The sequence below is a fragment of the Carcharhinus amblyrhynchos genome, chromosome 20 (assembly GCF_965287045.1).
Source record: "Carcharhinus amblyrhynchos chromosome 20, sCarAmb.v2.hapA, whole genome shotgun sequence".
Taxonomy (NCBI): domain Eukaryota; kingdom Metazoa; phylum Chordata; class Chondrichthyes; order Carcharhiniformes; family Carcharhinidae; genus Carcharhinus; species Carcharhinus amblyrhynchos.
In genome coordinates, this window is record NC_137343.1 from 26,762,404 (window position 1) to 26,781,880 (window position 19,477).

A 19,477-nucleotide genomic window follows, 5' to 3' on the forward strand; every position below is an offset into this window, starting at 1 on the left:
AAGTGGATAAAAACAAGCAATGGTTCTGTAGTTGTAATGTCCACACATGACAGTGAATAGATGCACCAGCCAGTTTGGTATTAAGTAATAAACGCCAGGAAGATCCAAAGATCAATCCCTACCCAAAAGAACCCCCCCCTCCAAAGATCAATCCCTGGACTATGCCACTAGTGATACATACAGGACAGCTATTTGCACCTGTAATATTTATTGTAGCAAGAGTCAGAACTTAAATAAAAGAGGAATAAGAATAGCTATCACATACCTGTTGAGCAAGGAAATATTCTGCTTGTTTCTGGGACAGAGGTCCTCTGTCAACAACTTCTTCATCCCTGTCAAATTATATTGTAGCATCAACAATTGAATTTTTAAGAGCTTTTATTTGCTACATATTTGACAAAGCCTGACTTTTATTTGTTCATTTACGCCATCACTTCACTGATCCTAAGTGAAGTACATATTCTGATAGTGGCAAGGAAATAGATTGCAGACTAGTTTAAAAACAAATAAAATTAGCAAGAATTTTAGTTGATAAAAGATTACAAATCGCAAGTTAATAGAGAAATAAAATGCTTCACTGCTTTTGAGTTTGCATTGATACAATCTCAGCAATTCAACAAAATAGATAAGGTTACTGACTTAGATAATATTTGCATCCTTTGACAAAAGCACTTTTGCCTGTCCACATCAGTTGCTACATAACCGCATAACATTGACATTTATATAGGTACACAGAGTTAAAAGTAGTGACAGCAATGAAAGTCAGGGAGCCAGGATAGGTATAAGTTACTGCCAGAGAATCAGGTCAGCTGGGGTAACATAGCTGGTGCAAGAAACAGCAGTAGGGCGAAAAAGAGACGTAGTAACAGAAACTTAAGAGCTCTGCACAGTACCGCGAACAGGGAAGTAATGTTGAAGGATGAGTTAAGGAAGAGCAGAGTCATCAAACATGGGAAACCTAAAAATACTTCCCTTCTTTGCTCGACTGTGCTAGTGATTTTGGAGGAGTGACTTGTAGCACCTCTGTTATCAAGAGAGAGAGCTAAGAGTTCAGACTCGTGAGAGGACAATTTGGTTCTCATTAACCCTGGGAAATCATGCTACTCTTGGGAAAACTAATCCTTTTTACATAACAAGGGTGTTTTTAAACCAGATTACTTGTCATATTGAACTGCTTTAAAAAAATACACCAACAAGTGGACTGTTATCAAATACAATTATTCAGTGAATAAATTAAATTATGAAATCTATCTTCTACATCCAATAATTATAAAACAAACTGAATTGAAAGATCTAGCGACTGCTTGCTACAAATCCTGTCCAGTTATCACATTCGAACTGTGAATATAGTTCAGGGGCTCTGCTTGTTTGTGACTCACTCTCACTGTGACTGATATGTTTGGATCCCTCATGCCTCAATATAAATAAGTACAGTTAAGGACCTCATAAGAAATACAAAGCACACTTAAGTCCACAGTAAGAATATTTTCCAGCTCCTCCTTTGTAAATTGTTTGTTAGGAAGGTCATTGGACTATAATTCCTCTAAGCAGAGGAATTATAGTCAAGAAAATGTTGGTGTAAAGTACAAATCATGCAAAACACAAGCAGGATGGCCTGGGATAGCTTAGTCAGTTTGTCTGCATGATGCAAATGTTTTCTTTTAATCATCTATGAGAAGCAGGCACATTTGGAAGGGACTGCATTTGTTATCCATCCATAATTAACCCTGAGAAAGCAGAAATGAACTACCTTCTTGAATTAGTACATCCAGTGTTGTTAGATGAAGGCAATATATTTCTGATAAAAGCAAACTACTGTGGCTGCTAGAATCTGAAATAAAACTAGAAAATGCTGGAAAGTTTCAGCAGGTCTGAGAGCATCTACGAAGAGAGAACAGTAATGATTAAAGTCTGTTTGACTCTTCGTCAAATATATTTCCAAGCTGAATTGATGTGTGACTTTGAGGGTAATTTACAAGTTATGGTATTTCCATGTACCTGTTGCCCTTGGTCTTTTAGGTGAGAGGTCATGAGTTTGGAAGTTGCTGCAGTGCACCTGCAGTCATTGTCTGCAGATGGTGGAGTGAATGTTTAGCATTGTGGTTGGTGGGTGCCAATCACAAGCTGTTTCGTCCTGAATGAAAATAAGCCTCTCGAATGTTGGAGCTATACATATCCAAGCAAGTGGACAGAATTTCATTAGACTCCTAACTTGTGCCTTGTAGATAGTGGACAAGCTTTGAGGAGTCAAAAGGGGAGTTACTCGCCACAAAATATCAAACCTCTGACCTGCTTTAGCAGTCAAGGTATCTTGAGGCTCACCATTGATACGAAACCCAATTGGAGTTTCTAATCAATGGTGAGCCCCAGGATAATAATATTAGGTAATTCAGAGGTTGGTAAGACTATTGAGTGTTAAGGAAAGATGCTTGGAGTCTCTCTTGTTGGTGATGGTCATTGTGTGGTGCAAGTGTTACTTGCCATTATCAGTTCAAGTCTGGACATTGTGCAGATTTTGCTACATGTAGCCATAGGCTGCATCATTATCTGCACTGTGGCAAATAGAAATGAAGACTGTGATCATCAGCGAACATCCCCACTTCTGGCTTTATGATGGAAGGAAAGTCATTAATCAAGTAACTGAAGATAGTTCAGCCTAGGAACTCCTGTGCACTTTTCTGGGGCTAAAATAATTGGCCTCAATCTATCACCAACACTCTTTGTGCTGACTATGGCTCCAGCCAGTGAAGAGTTTTCACTCTGATTCCCACTGATTTTAATTTTGATAGGGATCCTGATACCACATTCAGTTAAATGCTGCTTTGATGTCAAGAGCAATTAGCCTCATCCTACCTCTAGCATTCAGTTCTTTTGACCACGTTTGGACTAATGAGGTCTGGAGCCAAGTGGTCCCGGTGGAATTCAAACTGGGGATCAATGAGGTGTTATTCAAGAGCAAGTGCTGTCTGACAGCACTGTTGTTGACACTTTGCTGATAATTGCAAATAGATAGGGGAGGCTTTTTCCAGTCAGGACATATCTGGGCAATTTTCAATTTTATTAGATAGATGCCAGTGTTAAAGAGCCGCAATTAGGTCTGGAAACAGACCTTCAACATTATATCTGTGATGATGTCAGAGCCTTCTGGCCTTGCTGTTTCCAGTATACTTGGCCAATTTGTGATATCAGATGAACTGAATCAAATAAACTGAAGACTGGGAGCAATGACGACTGGAATAGGAGGCAGTCAATTATAGACCACCCACTGGGCATTTCTGTCTTTTGGATATTCTGGGCTCTACTAACACTGAAGATGGGATGTTCATCGACTATTCTTTCCCATGAGCTGTTTAGTTGCTTGCCACCATTCACAGCTGGATGTGGCAGGACTGCAGCACTCTGATCTGACCATTGGTTGTGGAATCACTTGGCTCTGACTATAGCATGCTGTTTAACATGTTTGTATTCCTCTGTTGCAGCTTCATTAGGTTGGTATGTCATTTCTAAGTACACCTTGTGTTACGGCATGCTTTCTTACATCCTCATTGAACCAGGATTAATTCCATGATTTGATAATAATGAGGGATATGACAGACTGTGAGGTTGCAGATTGTGGTGCAGTGTTGCCAGTGAAAAAAAAAATCAGGACCATAAAAAACTGCCTTATGCACCAACAAAGGATGGTTATCTCTTGTTTCTTTTGCCTTTTATCATTAAATCTTAAATTAGCCAAAAGTTAAACTTCTCTGCTGTATAACCTATAATTTTGCATGAATGTGCAAAGTTTGGATGCGTGTTGACCTTAAATTATTTGTTATTTCTATATCCGGGCAGATTTTTAGTTCAAAGTTAACCTCTTTGTTGTTAAAGCAAGAAAGTCAGACTGCATTCTTTGTAATCAATATGAAAGTCGTTTAGTTGGCGTGTTCATCCTAATAAATTTCAAAAAAACCTGTTACAATCAATTGAGTGGGAAAAAAGGGCAAATCCTGGCATGTTTCCTCATCCAGTTGTAACATCCCATTCATCACCTGCCCTAGGCTCAGTCTAGCAGATCTGGATTGAGCCAACTTGGTCAGTATGATGCTAACATGGCATTCCTGATGATGTACATTGAAGCTCCCTACACCGAGTACATTCTGTGCGCTTGCGACACTCAAGAGTGCTTCTTCCAAGTAGTGTTCAACATGGGGATGGGGATCATGAAAATGAGCTGAAAGAGGGCAATATGTGATAATCAGCAGATTTCCTTGTCTATGTTTGATCTGATGCCATGAGACTTCATAGATCTGAAGTCAATGTTGAAGATTCCCAGGGCCATTCACTCTTAACTGTATATCATTGCGCTGTTATCTCAGATGGCTCTGTCCTGCCAGTGGGGCAATACATATTTAATGTCGGTGATAGAAGACTCTGGGGCATTGATTGAAAAGGTATGAGTGTGTGACTATGACTTTGTTATGCTATTGCTTGACTAATCCGTGGGACAGCTCTCCCAACCTAGACATGTCCTCACGTTAGAGTGGAGGACTTTGCAGGGTCAGATAGACTGAATGTGTCTTCATTGTGTTCAGTGCCTAGGTTAATCCTGGGTGGTTCATCTGATTTCATTCTTATTCTATTTCATAGGGATACAACAGAGTGACTTGCCAGGCCATTTCAGACAGCAGTTATGAATCAACCACATTTCCGTGCACCTGGAAACAAGTGCAGGCTAGACCAGGTAAGGACAGCAGATTTCCTTCCCTAGAGAAAATTAGTGAACTAGATGAGTTTTATATGGGCAGATATTCAGACTCAAAACAAGCTCTAGGAATGTGACTGTTTCTTTAAAAATGTACCAAGAAGAATGATCCAAATCACTTAAAAATGCAATCCACAATCTCAGCACAAGCTGCAAGTCACAATCAACAGAAACAGATCTTTTAATTTGCTAAATTGGATCAGTGAGAACTGTGGTGCTTATGGGACAGGGACTATTTCTGATCAATATCCGATGGTTTAAAGAGGAAAACTCATGCATAGTGCTTGTAATCAAATAATACAAGAAAAAAAATGACACTAATGTTTCACTTTGTTTTTAATTAACTCGAGAGATTGTCATTTTAGGCATTCAAATTCATTGGTAACAAATGAAAAAAAATGGTAATTCTACTTTAAATACATTCCACACATGGTCATGTTATAGATGTCAATAAGCGGCTATTTGGCGGATTGGCTATGCAATCATCAGGGTAGATATGTGCCGTTATGGAGCTAGACCCTGGATGGGATTGCTGTCAGTGCAGGCTTGATGGGCTGAATGGCCTCCTTCTGCACTGTAAAGATTCTATGAACCAAAAAGGTTCAGTAATGAATAAGTTATATGAGTATTGCTGAAAAAATAGATATGCCTCCAAGCTTATCATCTTGCCCTCATTAAGCCAAAAAGACACAGACATCACACAAATGAGTAATGTGGTACATGAATTTCACTGCCAATGTGATGCCAGGCATGTGGGCCACATGTTCCAATGAGTGATCGATTGCTCATGAGGCTATGTACTTACCATATCCAACCAGTCATGCTTACAAAGCTCAGAACAGTGTCTAACATTAGATATGATTCTGCAACTGGACACTTGCTAAACAATCCTGAATGTGCCAAGAATTACTCGAGTAACCAATTTAAGGTCATCAGTCAGACTTGGAGCATGGTTCACTTACATGTGATAGAAGCTATATATATTCACAACACAAGCCCTGTCTTTTACAATCACAAAGAATATGTCACACATTGTATCATTTTTCAACCAAATGAAAACTTTAGGGTTTCCTATTCTCTGGCTCATTATCTATGGCAATGCCAAGACCAGAGTCAACTTCCTTGGTTTGAACTAGCTTGGCAGTTAACTGTTAACATGGCAATGCTGTTTTATCAGAATCTACTTGCCAACCAAACAGCACCCTCTTCTCATACAATATAAATTGTTCCCTTTCAGGTTTAGTACCCTTGCAATTCTGTCCTGATGAGTGCAAGATGAAAAGTTTGACAGCATGTCTGTTTTCCCCAGCAATACTCAAGTTGTACTACCAGCTACCAAATGACTGAGTGAGGTATTGCTAAATAAAACAAAACTATTGAATCTTCCTAACTCACTTCTGACCAGCCTCTAGAACCAAAGGACTATCCATTAGCGATACTTTCAGTTATCCACTTCATAATGACCTTAGACTGATCGAATGACATAAATGGCCTTAGAGCCATTGGATTACAAAAGATATATGGCACAGAAGCAGGTGACTGCTTTTACTCCACTCGAGTCTCCTCCCAACTGTCTTCATCTAAATATTCCACTGTGACCATCTATTTATTCCCTTTTCCTTCAAACTCGTCTAACTTTCTCTTAAATACATGTACGCTATGTTGTTCCAATGAGTTCCACATTCTCACCACTATTTGAGTAATAAAATTTCTTCTGAATTCACTACTGAATTTCTTGGTGACTATCTTATATTGATGGCCTCTAGTTATGCTCATCCCACAAAAGGAAACATTCTCTCTATGTCCACTCTATTACATCCTTTCATAAATTTTAATTGGCTTGATTAGGCCACCACTCAGCCTTCTTTTTTCATGAGAACAGAGACCTGGCCTGTTCATCCTTCCCTGATATATATACCTAGGCATTTCTTGTATTATCTTTGTTGATCTTCTTTGCACTCTCTCCAGTACCTCAATATATGTTTTACACTAAGGAAATCAGAACTACGTGCAGTACTTTCAAAGTGTAGTCCAACCAAGATTCGATAGAGATTTTTCCCTCCTTTACAATTCTATTTCTCTAGGGATAAAGGTTACTGCTTGGTTTGCTTTCTCATGGCCTTCCTAACCTGTGGTGCAAATCTGTTGAACACAGTTTTAAATGTCTTCTATCGTGTTCTTATATTGTTTGTCAATATAGCTACCCATTTTATTTTAGCAATTTATATTCTCAGTCCTTAATATCAGCTTTCCCCCAATTTATGAACTTGTTTTTGTCATACTTATGTCCTTCTCTATCATCATTTTAAACCATATTATATTGTATTCCCTGTTGCCAAAATGTTCCCAACCTTTTCTTCTATCTCCATAACCCCATGTATTTACCCTGTTAATTCCCCGACACTGAAGGATGATTTAGCATAGCCAATCTGCCAATTCCTATTCTTGATCCAATAGTAAATCTTTCCTTGTTGGGCTTTTTACAAATTGGGTTACAAAGCAATCCAGTGTACCAAGTAGGAACTCTCATCCCCTTTACCTACTTCTTCTGTCCAGTTAATATTAGTGTAGTTGAAATCCCCAAAGATTATTATTGATATTTTTTACTCAATTTTCTACACACGCCACATATTTTTTCTTCCACCTACCTTCCATTATTAAGAATGATTGAATCTTAGAATCCCTACAGTACAGAAGGAGTCATTCGGCCTGCTGAGTCTGTGCCGACCACAATCCCATTTACCCTGCTAATCCCCCTAAACTGAGGTCAATTTAGCATGGCCAATTTACTTAACACGCACATCTCTGGACTGTATAGGTAGTCTGTAAACTGCAACTATTAGTGTGATTGGTTTAACCTACAAGCCTTATACTGGAAGGGAGGAGGACAAGATATGTAGAATGCATAGAACCAACACTGGTTCAACAACTCAAGTTTGGTGGAGTATTTAACTGATAGGTGTTCACAGGACGAGAAAATCAATTTCAAAAATATTCTAACCATATTGAAGGAATTGACAGAAGAAAAGAAAAACACAAGATGAGGAATACTTCTTGAAAGTAGCCTCCGCACCTATGTTTTCATTCTCCTTCAAGCAAATGTTATATGATGAATCTTACCTTGCTGGAAATTCTAGTTCCTCTTTTTCCATCTTTCCCTCTAGATCTAAAGGGGTTAATTCCATGTCCGTGTCTTCTCTTTCTACAGTCTTTGAAGACATCTTTTCATAGCTTTGATAATATTGTTGTAAAGCGGTGTAAAGCTTGTAAACTTGACTGAAGGACAGTTTGTTGTAAGCCAGGATCATGTGCCGTAAGAACAGACCTACAGGAAGATTAAGAATTGGTTACCCAACTGGCTTTCATCTATTTTCAAACTGCTACCCTGGGCACAATAAGATAGTTAATATAGAATGTAATTAGTAAAACTGGTCTTTCTAAATTAAGTTTTAAATTTACTTATGGGAGTGAGTTTATGGTGATATTAACATTTCCAACCGAGAAAGTTATAGATGCAAGCTCCAGTGTAGCCAGTCCCAGCAAATGGAGAAGAGAGCTCCAGGGTCTAAAAACTAGATTGTCACCTCACTGAATATTTGGGTCTGAGGAGGCAATAAAGAGGACCAGAACTCCAGCCTCTCAATACTGGATTGACATGCAGCAAGGTACTCAACCACTTTTCTTTAGTGATGGAGTTGAAAGTCATCAATTTGACATTTTATTAAGTTACTGAAAAAGGGAATTTGTTATCTCATCCATTATTAGATATGGAAGCAGCAATTTTTCCCACTGCAAAACTATGATTTCTTTTGAATGGAAACAATTTTAAAAATAAAAATTAAAAGATTGTTCAACAATTATTTGCTCTTTTTACTCTTCAACATGTCAATTTCAGTGGCTTCCCTTTTCAAAATAAGAGGGAGGGAAGGGCCTCATGAGGTAAATTGAATTGGAAAAGCATACAAATGTTATGGTACGTGTAAATAAAACACTGTAGCATGGATCCAAACATAATTTCTCTTCCTTATAAATCAATGTCCATTAATACACACACAATGCACAAGAAAACTGAGGAATCATGGTAACGTGGTTCAAATCAAAGGAAAATCTTTTACTGTATGCAACAACTGGAATTGTGGACAGATGAATAGATTTGCTTGAACTCAATATTCCAGGTTATACATCAGCTGTTCCAGCAATCTTGCCTGCCAAAGCACAATGGTTAGCTGGGAACTTTCAAGTCACCCATTAACTTCCATTTTCCTCAGAGATTTTGCCACAGGTGTATGTTATTTGATTAAAAACACTGCTCTTATTTTAAAGCAGGTTGATCAAACAAGGGCCTGTGCTGCATAAATATCACAATTATCAATGATTCATTTTAGCAAAGCAAGAGGTTATACTTGTGATGATTACAGATCTTGTAACTTGCACTGAGATCAGTTAAGAAATATTTCATTGTCAAATATTAAAATTTCATACCTATGACACTAGTCTTATGAACTGCTGGTTCTGTCCCAGTGAAAACATTTTGTAGAGAACAGAAGAAGTTCTCCATATCTTTCAACTCCCCTTCAGCCATTAACTTCACTCTAAAAGGAGAAAACAAATATTTATACTATTCAAATGTATTTTCAGAAGCAAAATTGAAATTAACACAACAGTTTTGTTGAAGAGGCAAACCTACACTAATTTCAACACAATTACAGTAACCTCTGCAGCGATTTTAAAAACAAGTAATGAAATTGTTTACCTATCCCTTCTTTGTGCACATTGTCCTGCTCCTTATTCTGGTGTGAAGATTACACCAAAGTCTGGAATAATTTTGTAACTGAACTATTAAATCCAAATAGCTTGATTTGTAGCTTGCCTTTCCCACAGCATTAAGTTCATTTATCTTCCATGTCATCCGAATGTATGTTAAACTGCCACCTTTCCATCCTCAATATTCTACAAACACACCACTCCAGAATGTTAAACTAATTTATACTTTCTGCTTTTAGCCACTTTTCTGTGATTCCCATCATAACACTGCTTCCTATGGCTACGTTATCCTGTAGTTCATGTGTCTTGTTTAAATGCATTAATATTGGCCCAGATTCTGCAGTCAATGGTGTAATGACTCCCTTCACTGCATAATCAAAGACATCTGTTCAAAAGGATCTAGTGAAATCTGTGACATGGATTTTATCTTTCTCAATGTTAATTTAACTTTGGTGCTAGCTATGGTTGATCTCTGGTAGTAATATCATCAAGGAACCAACCCCAATGAAGATATCTTGAAGACAGCAAATCAGGAAGGAACAAGCAAGTTTTGTAATTTTATTTTGCTTTAATAATTTCACAGAATACAAAATAATGTTTGGGTCATACATGTAGGTTTAAGATAGAAGTTGCAATATAAATAAATTTTAAAAATGTTGGAATTACTGCAAAAATTCCAAAAGAACTATCATGGAGAACTTTGACATTCCACAAATATAAAGTTAGTTGCTCAGGATCTGAGAAATTGTTCAGTAGGAACTATAATTTAGTATACTATTAAAAACCCAGTTACACCTCATGCAAGGTTCACATTTTTAAAAATTGTGTCAAAAGTAGAAGTTTAAATTTTGTGATTTTAGATCACTTACAGGAAGGATGTGATTGCACTAGAAAGGGTGCAAAGGAGATTTGTTAGTATGTTGCCTGGCTGGAGCATTTCAACTATGAAAAGAGGCTGTTTAGGCTGAAGTTGCACTCCTTAGAGCACAGAAGGCTGATATAGGTAGGAAGTAACATTTCCCCTCAGTAAAGGGGTCAAGAACCAGAGGGCATACACTTAAGTTAAGGAACAAGAGATCGAGTGGATTTGAGGAAAAGCATTTTCATTCAGAGGGTGGTGGGAATCTGGAACACTCTGTCAGGGGGTGTGTGTGTGTGTGTGTGTGTGGGGCAGCGTAGAGGTGGGAACCTTCACATTAAACAAGCATTTTGATGAGCACTTGAAATGCCACAGCAAAAAGGCTACAGATTAAGTGCTGGAAAATGGGATTAGAATAGATAGGTGCTTGATGATCAGTGTGGACACAATGGGCTGAAGGGCCTCTTTCTGTGCTGTAAAACTCATTGACTCTACACCTGCGAAAATTTCAACAGCACATCTTGTGGAGGAGTAAGCAATCACTGTCAGCAACTTTTGGAATCCCACATTTAACTGCAGAGTGTTGCATTAAGTTTCACAGTGATTATGCAGAATGCTGTCAGTTTCTGTAATTAGAAATGCAAATTTGAACTATTACACTCTTTCTTACCTTGTACTGACTGCACTCGCTAATTTCGGACAACATTCTCCAATGGTCTTAAGCAACTGAACTAATGGCATATCTGGACCCTGTAACAAAGTATTAAGATATGTTCATAATTTAATAACTAAAACACAGAGCACATCAATTAACTCCAAACTGAGAAGTATTCTTACCTGCAGCAGTGGTAAATTCAATTTGTTCATGTGAAGACGCCTGGTTTCAACTTCTGGTGTCCCTTGTTCTTTAGAAGTGGCCATTTCGTGCAATAGAACCAGGATAGAAATTTTGTGTGGGGTAACCCAGTCTTTGATGCCAAAGATATTTGCATGAACCACACCGTTGGCCATCATAGGATTGAAAAACATACTCTCGTGAACGCTGGCCATGATAACAAGCAGTTAACCGGAGGAATAAAATACCAGAGCGAGGATCACGAGTTTAAAAAAGCAACTAAACTTAACTGAGGTTCTCCAAAAATAAAAAAGTGAACATCCCACAATCACACCAGGCCGTTGAAATCGGCGTTGCACATATATAAGGGTTTCGATTTGTTAAAGATATTTCCCTTCAACGCAGAGAGTCATTCCTGCAACGAAGCATCAACACGCTAAATACAAGACACATTCCCCTTAGTTTTAACCCGTAATTTGCAAAATTAGGACAAATCAACCGCGCATGAAATCATCCACCTCTCACTGGCACCAGTCTCACCAATCGATGAACGATTGAAACATCCGGTCGATTTGCTCCGGCCTGGACCTGTTGGGTCTGAAAGCGTGAAAGTCAGGAATGGAATATAGCAAGGGAGCAAGATTGATGAGTGATCCATTTAAACATATAGGGAGTTGTTTAATATTTCAAAATGTGATACTTTGTACATCTCTTAAAAGAAAACAAGAAAAGCCTTTATAATAAGATATACTTGCATTTATATAGCACCTGTCACAACCTCAGGACATTTCACTGTCACTGTCATGTAGGAAATTGTGGCCAATGTGCACACAGTAACCACTCACGAACAGCAATATAATAATAACCAACAATGTTTTTGTGATGTTGACTAATAAATAACTTCCTGTTTTTCTTTCAATCGGGGCAACGGGATACTTGAATCTTGGACGGCAGATAAGACCTCAGTTTGTCTAATCTGAAAAAGCACCTCCAGTAGTTCAGCACTCACTCTGTACTGCACTACTTTAATTTTTGTGTTCAAATCATAGAATCCCTACAGTGAGGAACAAGGCCATTCAGCCCATTGAGCCTGCACCGACAACAATCCCACCCTATCACCATAACCCTAAGTATTTACTCTGCTAGTCCTCTCGACACTAAGGGACAATTTTGCATGGCCAATCAACTTAATCTGCACATCTTTGGAATCCTGTGGACCGACACCAATAACCTTCTGAGTCAATTACCAAATCAGCCACAGGTGGTACTTATGTAACCTTTAAAACAATAAAATATTGAAAGTACTTTATAGGAGTGTTACCAAAAAACAAACTGAACCTGAGTCACAGTAAGATATTCAGGCAGATGACAAAAAGATTGGCCACAGCGGTACGTTTAAAGACCATCTTAAAGGAGGAGAGAAAGGTAGACAGGTGAAGAGGTTAATGGTTGGAGTGCCAGAACCTAAGGCCCAGGCAGCTAAAAGCGCAGTCAGCAATAGTGGAGCAATAAAAATTGGGATTGCTTAAGAGGCCAGAATTGGAGAAGCAAAAATACCTCCAAGGGTTATTGAGGTTCGAGAAAATTCCAGATAGAGAGGGGAGGCTATGCATGATTTGAAAGTTATGATGAAACATAGAGCAGGACTATACCATTCTGCCTTTCAAGCCTGCTCTGTCATTCATTCTGATCACCGAACTGAGAAACCCGTTCCCGCTTTCCCCCCATATCCTTTGAACCTTTAGCCCAAGAGCTATATCTAACTCATTCCTGAAAACATTTTGGCCTCAACTGCTTTCTGTGGAAATAAATTCTACAGGCTCACCACTCTGAGGGTGAAGAAATTTCTCTTCCTCTCAGTCCTAAAGGTTTAGACTGTGATCCCCTGGTTCTGAACACTCCACCATCGGGAACAACCTCCCTGTATCTATCATGTCTAGTTCCGTGAGAATTTTATAGGTTTTTATGAGATACCCCCCGCATTCTTCTGAACTCCAGAAAATGTGAGAATTTTAAAGTTGAGGCATCACTCGTGTATTTCAATAAGCAGGGGAGTAATGGCTGAACAGAACTTTGTCTGAGATTGGACATGAGCAGCAGGCGGCCTCAACTTTTACAGAGGGCAGAAGGTGGGAGTGCTCTGGAATGGTCAAGTCTATAGGTAACCAAGGAATCACTAAACATTTTAGCAGCAGATAAGCCAAGCAGAGATGGAGTCATACAATATTACAGAGATGGAAATTGGATTTAATAATGCTGCAGATGTGATCAAAGGCTTATCTGAGTCAAATATGACACTGAGATAGCAAACAAATCTTTCCTCCAGTGGGTGACACAGTGATTAGCATGGCTGTCTCACAGTGCCAGGGACCTGGGTTTGATTCCCAGCATAGGTTACTGTCTATGTGGAGTTCTGAAAGATGTGTTGGTTCAGTACATGGACTTAAACAGGTGCCAGGCTGTGGACAGTAGGGGAATTTCACAGTAACTTCATTGCAGTGTTAATGTAAGACTTAACTGTGACTAATAAATAAACTTTAACTTTAGTTGTGATGAGTTGCCTAACTTTTAGGATTACTTCCAGTGTTACAAAAAGAGGCCCTTCGGCTCATTGTATCTGCACCAGCCATCAAATACCTACCTATTCTAATCCCATTTCCCAGCACTTGGTCTATAGACTAGTATGCTATAGGGTTTCAAGTGTTAATTTGAATGTTTCTTAAACATTGTGAGGCTTCCCACCTCTACTACCCTTTCAGACAGAATTCCACCATCCTCCGGTTGAAAAAATTTTTCCCTCTAAATCTCCTACACCTTAACTTAATCTATGTCTCCTAGTTATTGACTCCTCTACTATGTTGGAATGTAACTGGTGACAACTGTGTATTGGATGTTGTGTGACTAATTGGAACAAGATGTAAGGGTCAGCTGACTGAGTAAACCATGGAACCAATTAGTGTAATGTAATAGTCAGCTGACTCATTATAAATAAGGAACTATGTAGAATTGCTGGGTGTGGCTTGGGCAAGGCCATAAGTTTGGAATACTGATGTTTCTTTATTAAACCCTTTTCTTTGATTTATAAATTGGAGTAAGTTTTGTTGTATTTTCATTAGCTGCATTTTGAAGCACTCCTTCTGAAGATACATTCTAAGAGGAAATGTTCCTTCCTATCTACCCCATGTCCCTCATAATTTTGTACAGCATGATCAGCCTTCTCTGCTTGAGTTTTCTTTACTCCCAAATGATCTCCTACTTGGACTAAAATTGCCCACGTTGTCTAAATTTCAGAGCATACTCACAGCTGCTTTTTTTTCAGGAGCCACTATTGCTATTGAAACCTCTGTCACATCTATCTATTGTTTTTCCTTACCCCCATTACCAGCTCCTTCTGCTTTGCACCATTATCTTTAATGTCATTTATGACTATTTTGTCTTCTATACCTTCCCTTTCATCATTTCTTCAGCCTTTTCCTACCAACTTTTTCCAACTCCTACAGTCAAAAGTAAATTGCTGCAATTCTAGAATCTGAAACAAAAACAGAAAATACTGGAAAATCTTAGCAGGTCTGACAGCATCTGTGGAGAGAGAAGAGAGATAACATTTCAAGTCTGGATGACTCTTCATCAGGGCATATCTTTCTCTTAGTATATGTTGCCTGAACTGCTGACTGTTTCCATCATTTCCTGTTCTTATTTCAGATTTCCACTATCCACAGTATTTTGTTTGGTAACCAGAGGTAATGATTGAAGCAGAGACCATGTTCAAGTTTCAGTTGTAAGAATATGACCCAAAGAGGGTAATAGGATTTGAATTGGGTTAGAACTACCACTTACATGGAAACAAACCTCAACGCAAGCTGTTGGCAAAAGCAAAATATATCTGATATAACTAAGAATCCAAAGAATCCCTGCAATGCAGAAGGATGCCATTCGGCCCATCGAGCCTGCACTGACTCTCCAACAGAGCGGCTTACTTCGGGTCGATGACCTTTTATTAAAATAAAAACAAAATACTTCGGATGCTGGAAGCTGAAATAACAGAGAATGCTGTAAAATTTCAGCAGATCTGACAGCATCCAACGTCTCGAATCAGAGTGACCCTTCGTAGGAACTCAAAAGTGACCTCTAATTAGAAGTGGTTGGGCATCTTTCCAACCTGTAATTTCCAGATAAATACAAACCTAGCAACACGACCTTTCCCTATCAGGTAGCGCCGAACGAAAGGAAAATTCACACCCAACGCTGGCTCGACCTTTCGTCACTTCCGATGTGTCAGGCGCTGCATCTCGCTTCCGATTGGTTGAGACGCATGTCAATCAGGCTGGGGGCGGGGGCGCGTGCTGGTGGTGCGCAGCCGCAGCAGCGCGAGAGCTAGTTGTCCGTTGGCCGGACTGTGCGCTCTCTATCCCCTCAGCCTGTGGCATCGAGAGGCCAGACATGTTGGTGTAGCTTCGGGACGCGGAGACGGAGCGACTTGTCATGAAGGTGCTGCTCTCTCTTCAGTGTTTTCAGAGCTGTCGTGTTGCTGGGGTGGCCGCCCCGTTCCTGTAACGGTGTAGCTGCCACCCTCGATCGGGGCAACGAATGATTGTCGCCGACAGCTGTTCGCAGATATTATTTATTTGGCACGAAGAAGGGAGTTGATGTCGATTTTCCTTGGTTTTGGGGGAAACCCAGCAGCATCCTCAAGCATCCTTTTTGTCGCTGGAGGAGGAAATGTAGAGGTAGAAAATGCGAATGGGTGTTTACTGATGGCGATGGTTCTTCAATTTTGAATTTTATGTCACAGCATGAGTGTGGAAGTGAGGCGTGTTATTTATTGTTATTTACTGGGGATAGTAGGAAGGGAGGGCTGTCTTTACTGTCTGTGTCAGGCGTGGGACTCCTCCCCCCTTCCCTTTCCCCATCTTCGGTTTCTTATAGAGGGCCGTGAGTGTCGCGCAGGGAATTTAATACACTTGCAAAAGCTTTCCAGCCGCAATCTTTGGGGATTTTGTTAGATCTTTCTATGTTAAGCACTCGTAGGGGAGAAGGAAGAGAGGAGAGGATCCTAATACCTAATCCGGAATATCTGCGGTGATCCGTAATTACCAACGTTTATGCTTTTCAACAGAAGATTTGCTGACAGCCTTTGTTATTTGATTATCCTCATTAAGGTCCAAATATGTACCTCAAATATATACCCCAACCCCACCCCCTTGTGTAGGTGTAATGTCAAGATGTTTCCAGCACACTTCAACACAATTGACATATTAGTGAAATACAAGGAGTCCATTAAATTTTGTGTCTGTGACGCTGAATTGAAATTCAAATGGTGAATTACAATTCTTTAAATCTTAAAATTAATCAAATTATTTATTTGAACTTTTAAATTTAAACAATGTATCAATACAATCAAACAGCACAATCTGTTTGTGTATATTTTTCTAGTTTATATTGTTGTTCCCAAACTGTTTATTGCCACGTCCCATTCTTGCATCGATCTAAGGAAACATGGGGTGAAATTAGTCACCAGTAGCTGAAGCAAGCTGATAATTTCCAATGAATTTTGCACTGCTAGTGAAAATTAAATTTTTGTGTGTCTTCACATATGAGCATTTTATTTATTTACTAACAGAGCAACAACCTGTGTTCACACATTACCTTTGATGTAATTAAATATTCCAAGGTGCTTCAGGAGTTAATCAGACAAAAATTGAGTCTAAACCAAAGAAGAACACTAGGTCAGGTAACCCAAAACTTGGTCAAAGAGGTAGGTTGTAGGTTTCCTTAAAGATGAAACGGCTTCAAGCAAAGAATTTCAGAGTATGGGACCCAACACTAAGTCTAATTTAAGCAATCCATTAAGTAAACTCAAAATACTGCATATGCTGAAAATCTGAAATAAAAACTGAAAGGGTAGATCAATTCAGCAGGTCTGGCAGTTTCTGCAGAGGGAGAAACGCAGTTAAAATTTTGGGTTTGTTGATCCTTCTACAGTTTATGTTTTCTGTAGAAGGGACAATGGATTCAATGTTAACTGTTTCTTCTCTTTCCACAGATGTTGGTGGACTTGCTGAGTTTATCCAGCAATTTCTGTTTTCATTCTACATAAGTAATCCATTGTTCATGACAGAAAGGAATAATGTAAATAGCACAGCACCAGCCCTAGACAACTGAATAAGCCTGAACATAACAAGTAAATAATGATTTATTTTTATCTCAGTATATAGAATGAGTCAGTTTGCTAATTTGTCATTTGTGGAATCTCAGATTTATTTAGTGGAGCTTCAACTGCCGTCAATTTCAAACTGCTTTAATACTTGTTTTCATAATAAGTAGGTGAAGAAAATCGGGAAAATATTTGCTGAATTTTGTGTTCCAGAATTACATTTTTAAGTTGTAAGTTTTACTGTCCATAATGATAGGAGACCAGAAGGCTAAGATATCTTGCAGTAAACAGCTGCTAAGCGTGAAAGTAATTTTGGGAAAGCCCTGTACATTTTCCGTGGATAATGAAAATGTTACAATTCTCTTTTCAAAGGGAGGCTTGGCTAAATATATCAGGCAAATAACCCAATATAACCTGGAAGCACTAGTCAAAAAATTACGATAATGTTAATTCAGTCATTTGAAAACCTACATGTAAAGAATATTGCCAAAACTTTACCACAAGATAGGCATCACACTTCAACTAACTTCACTGGTCATTTCTATTGGAAAAAAAGCTTCTCTTCAATAAAAGAATAAAATACTTTTTTCAAAGTTTATCATTGAGGATAAGATATTTGGACTTTTTTGTTAGCTTTTTTTTGCTATTGTGCACAAGAAGGAAAAAATCTCCACCCCTTCAGTTACTGAACACCAAATGTCATTATCAGTCACATAGCACGTAGAAGCTAAGGAAGCTAGCAACATTAATTTGAAGTGGGAGATCAGTGTAATATCAGTTCATGCAGGATCATATACTTGTAGCAAGAATGTGACTGCTTACCTGGTGCATATCTGCAAATGCTACCCAAGTAAATTAACACCAATTGCCTGCTTTACTGTTGTATGTGGGCAATCAAAAATCTGAATTACTATAAATTTTAAAGATGCTCTGAATAAATTTATATAGAAATAAACATCTTAAATGGTTCTGATTGAACCAAGTTCTATTTTTAAGAATTGGTGAAATTTCAAACATCTTGTACTGTGCTGAGATCATCTAATGCAAAGCCATATCAGAGTATGTTTTTTATTCAGATTTTGTAGTAGCTAGTCCCAGCATGACTGGATGCATTTAATCTGCATCATTCTGTCAGTACTTGTTGTTAATAAACGTTTTGTAGTTCCTTCATAACCAAGTTATTACATTGGGCAATGAGGTAAAAGACCAGCAAATGTGCTTGCAAGATCTGGACTAGTCAAAGTCAAGCTTGTGAAGTAGAAAAGAGCTGCAGAGATGTCTTTATATGGCAGACTGGATTCCTTTGATTCCTCTGCCGCAGGTTGCATACAGTATATTGACTGGTTCGAATATTTCTTCAAAGCAAAAAGGCGATATTATTACTTGTGTGTGGGACCCATATCTCTGATTTAATCTGTAGCCTTGCATCCCCAAACGTGCCTGATGCAAGCTCATTTATAGAGATAGTGCCATTTTACCAAATCCACAATCACCCAAAGTCCTCCATGATTTTTCGGCAATTTAAATTCAATGCCGTGGGGAGAGCCCTCAGGGTGAGCATTGCAACCTACATAGCAAGATTTAGGATAATTGCAGCACATTGTGACATTAGGACAGCAGTAAATGACATGGTGAGGGATCACTTTGTTTGTGGAGTCAATGTTGGGGACATACAGAGAAAGTTGCTGGCAGAAACTGAGATTAATTTAACTGGTACTGGAAATAATGTTAGCAATGAAGAGCGCTGAGAAGGATGTCCAAGAACTTCAGAGCTTGCAGAATGGCATGGTCCATCAGTTAGGGTGGGAAGCTGCCTTGGTGCCAAAAGTAAAGGCACCTGTTTAAACTGAGAAACTAATTCAGATGCTGGTAGAATTAGAAGATTTAGGAGAATGAATCAACAGCTTAAAGTCGGTACAGGGTGTTACAGGTATGGGGAATTCACTGTCCAGAGTTTTGCTGATTTGAGAAATCGGAATGCTTTATGTGCCATTAGAAAGGTCGCTGGAGACACAGATGCAACAGTAAGCAGAACTTGCCTAGTAGCAATAGAGTAAATAGTTTAGCATCAGTACATAGTGTTGAAGATTTTTCTGCAAGTTCTTCAGATGCGTAATATGA

The 19,477-nt window shown here is 38.8% G+C and overlaps 2 protein-coding genes and 1 long non-coding RNA gene across 6 annotated transcripts in view; 2 read left to right on the top strand and 1 right to left on the bottom strand.

The window, feature by feature from the left end:
* The window catches only part of LOC145355860 (uncharacterized), a 36,123-nt gene extending 28,121 nt beyond the window's left edge, over positions 1–8,002 (top strand). Inside the window, exons 5-6 of the long non-coding RNA XR_013889051.1 lie at positions 4,630–4,723; positions 7,909–8,002. This is a non-coding gene — a long non-coding RNA (uncharacterized LOC145355860). The remainder of the gene's footprint in view (positions 1–4,629; positions 4,724–7,908) is intronic.
* Positions 1–15,462, bottom strand: part of anapc5 (anaphase promoting complex subunit 5) — a 44,903-nt gene extending 29,441 nt beyond the window's left edge. The window contains exons 1-6 of one of the 2 annotated variants that reach the window (XM_080208291.1): positions 15,387–15,462; positions 11,205–11,617; positions 11,038–11,117; positions 9,227–9,336; positions 7,865–8,069; positions 266–332 (exon numbers count right to left, since the gene is read on the bottom strand). In XM_080208291.1, coding sequence (XP_080064417.1) covers positions 266–332; positions 7,865–8,069; positions 9,227–9,336; positions 11,038–11,117; positions 11,205–11,417 — 675 coding nt within the window. In that variant the 5' untranslated portion in view covers positions 11,418–11,617; positions 15,387–15,462. Of the gene's footprint in view, positions 1–265; positions 333–7,864; positions 8,070–9,226; positions 9,337–11,037; positions 11,118–11,204; positions 12,837–15,386 lie in introns of those variants that run through there. The other variant, XM_080208290.1, reaches the window with a different exon arrangement.
* Positions 15,463–15,540: 78 nt separating this feature from the next.
* Positions 15,541–19,477, top strand: part of rnf34a (ring finger protein 34a) — a 41,897-nt gene continuing 37,960 nt past the window's right edge. For 2 of the 3 annotated variants that reach the window (XM_080208297.1, XM_080208298.1), the window contains exon 1: positions 15,541–15,929. In XM_080208297.1, the coding sequence (XP_080064423.1) occupies positions 15,849–15,929 (81 nt within the window). In that variant the 5' untranslated portion in view covers positions 15,541–15,848. The remainder of the gene's footprint in view (positions 15,930–19,477) is intronic. The other variant, XM_080208299.1, reaches the window with a different exon arrangement.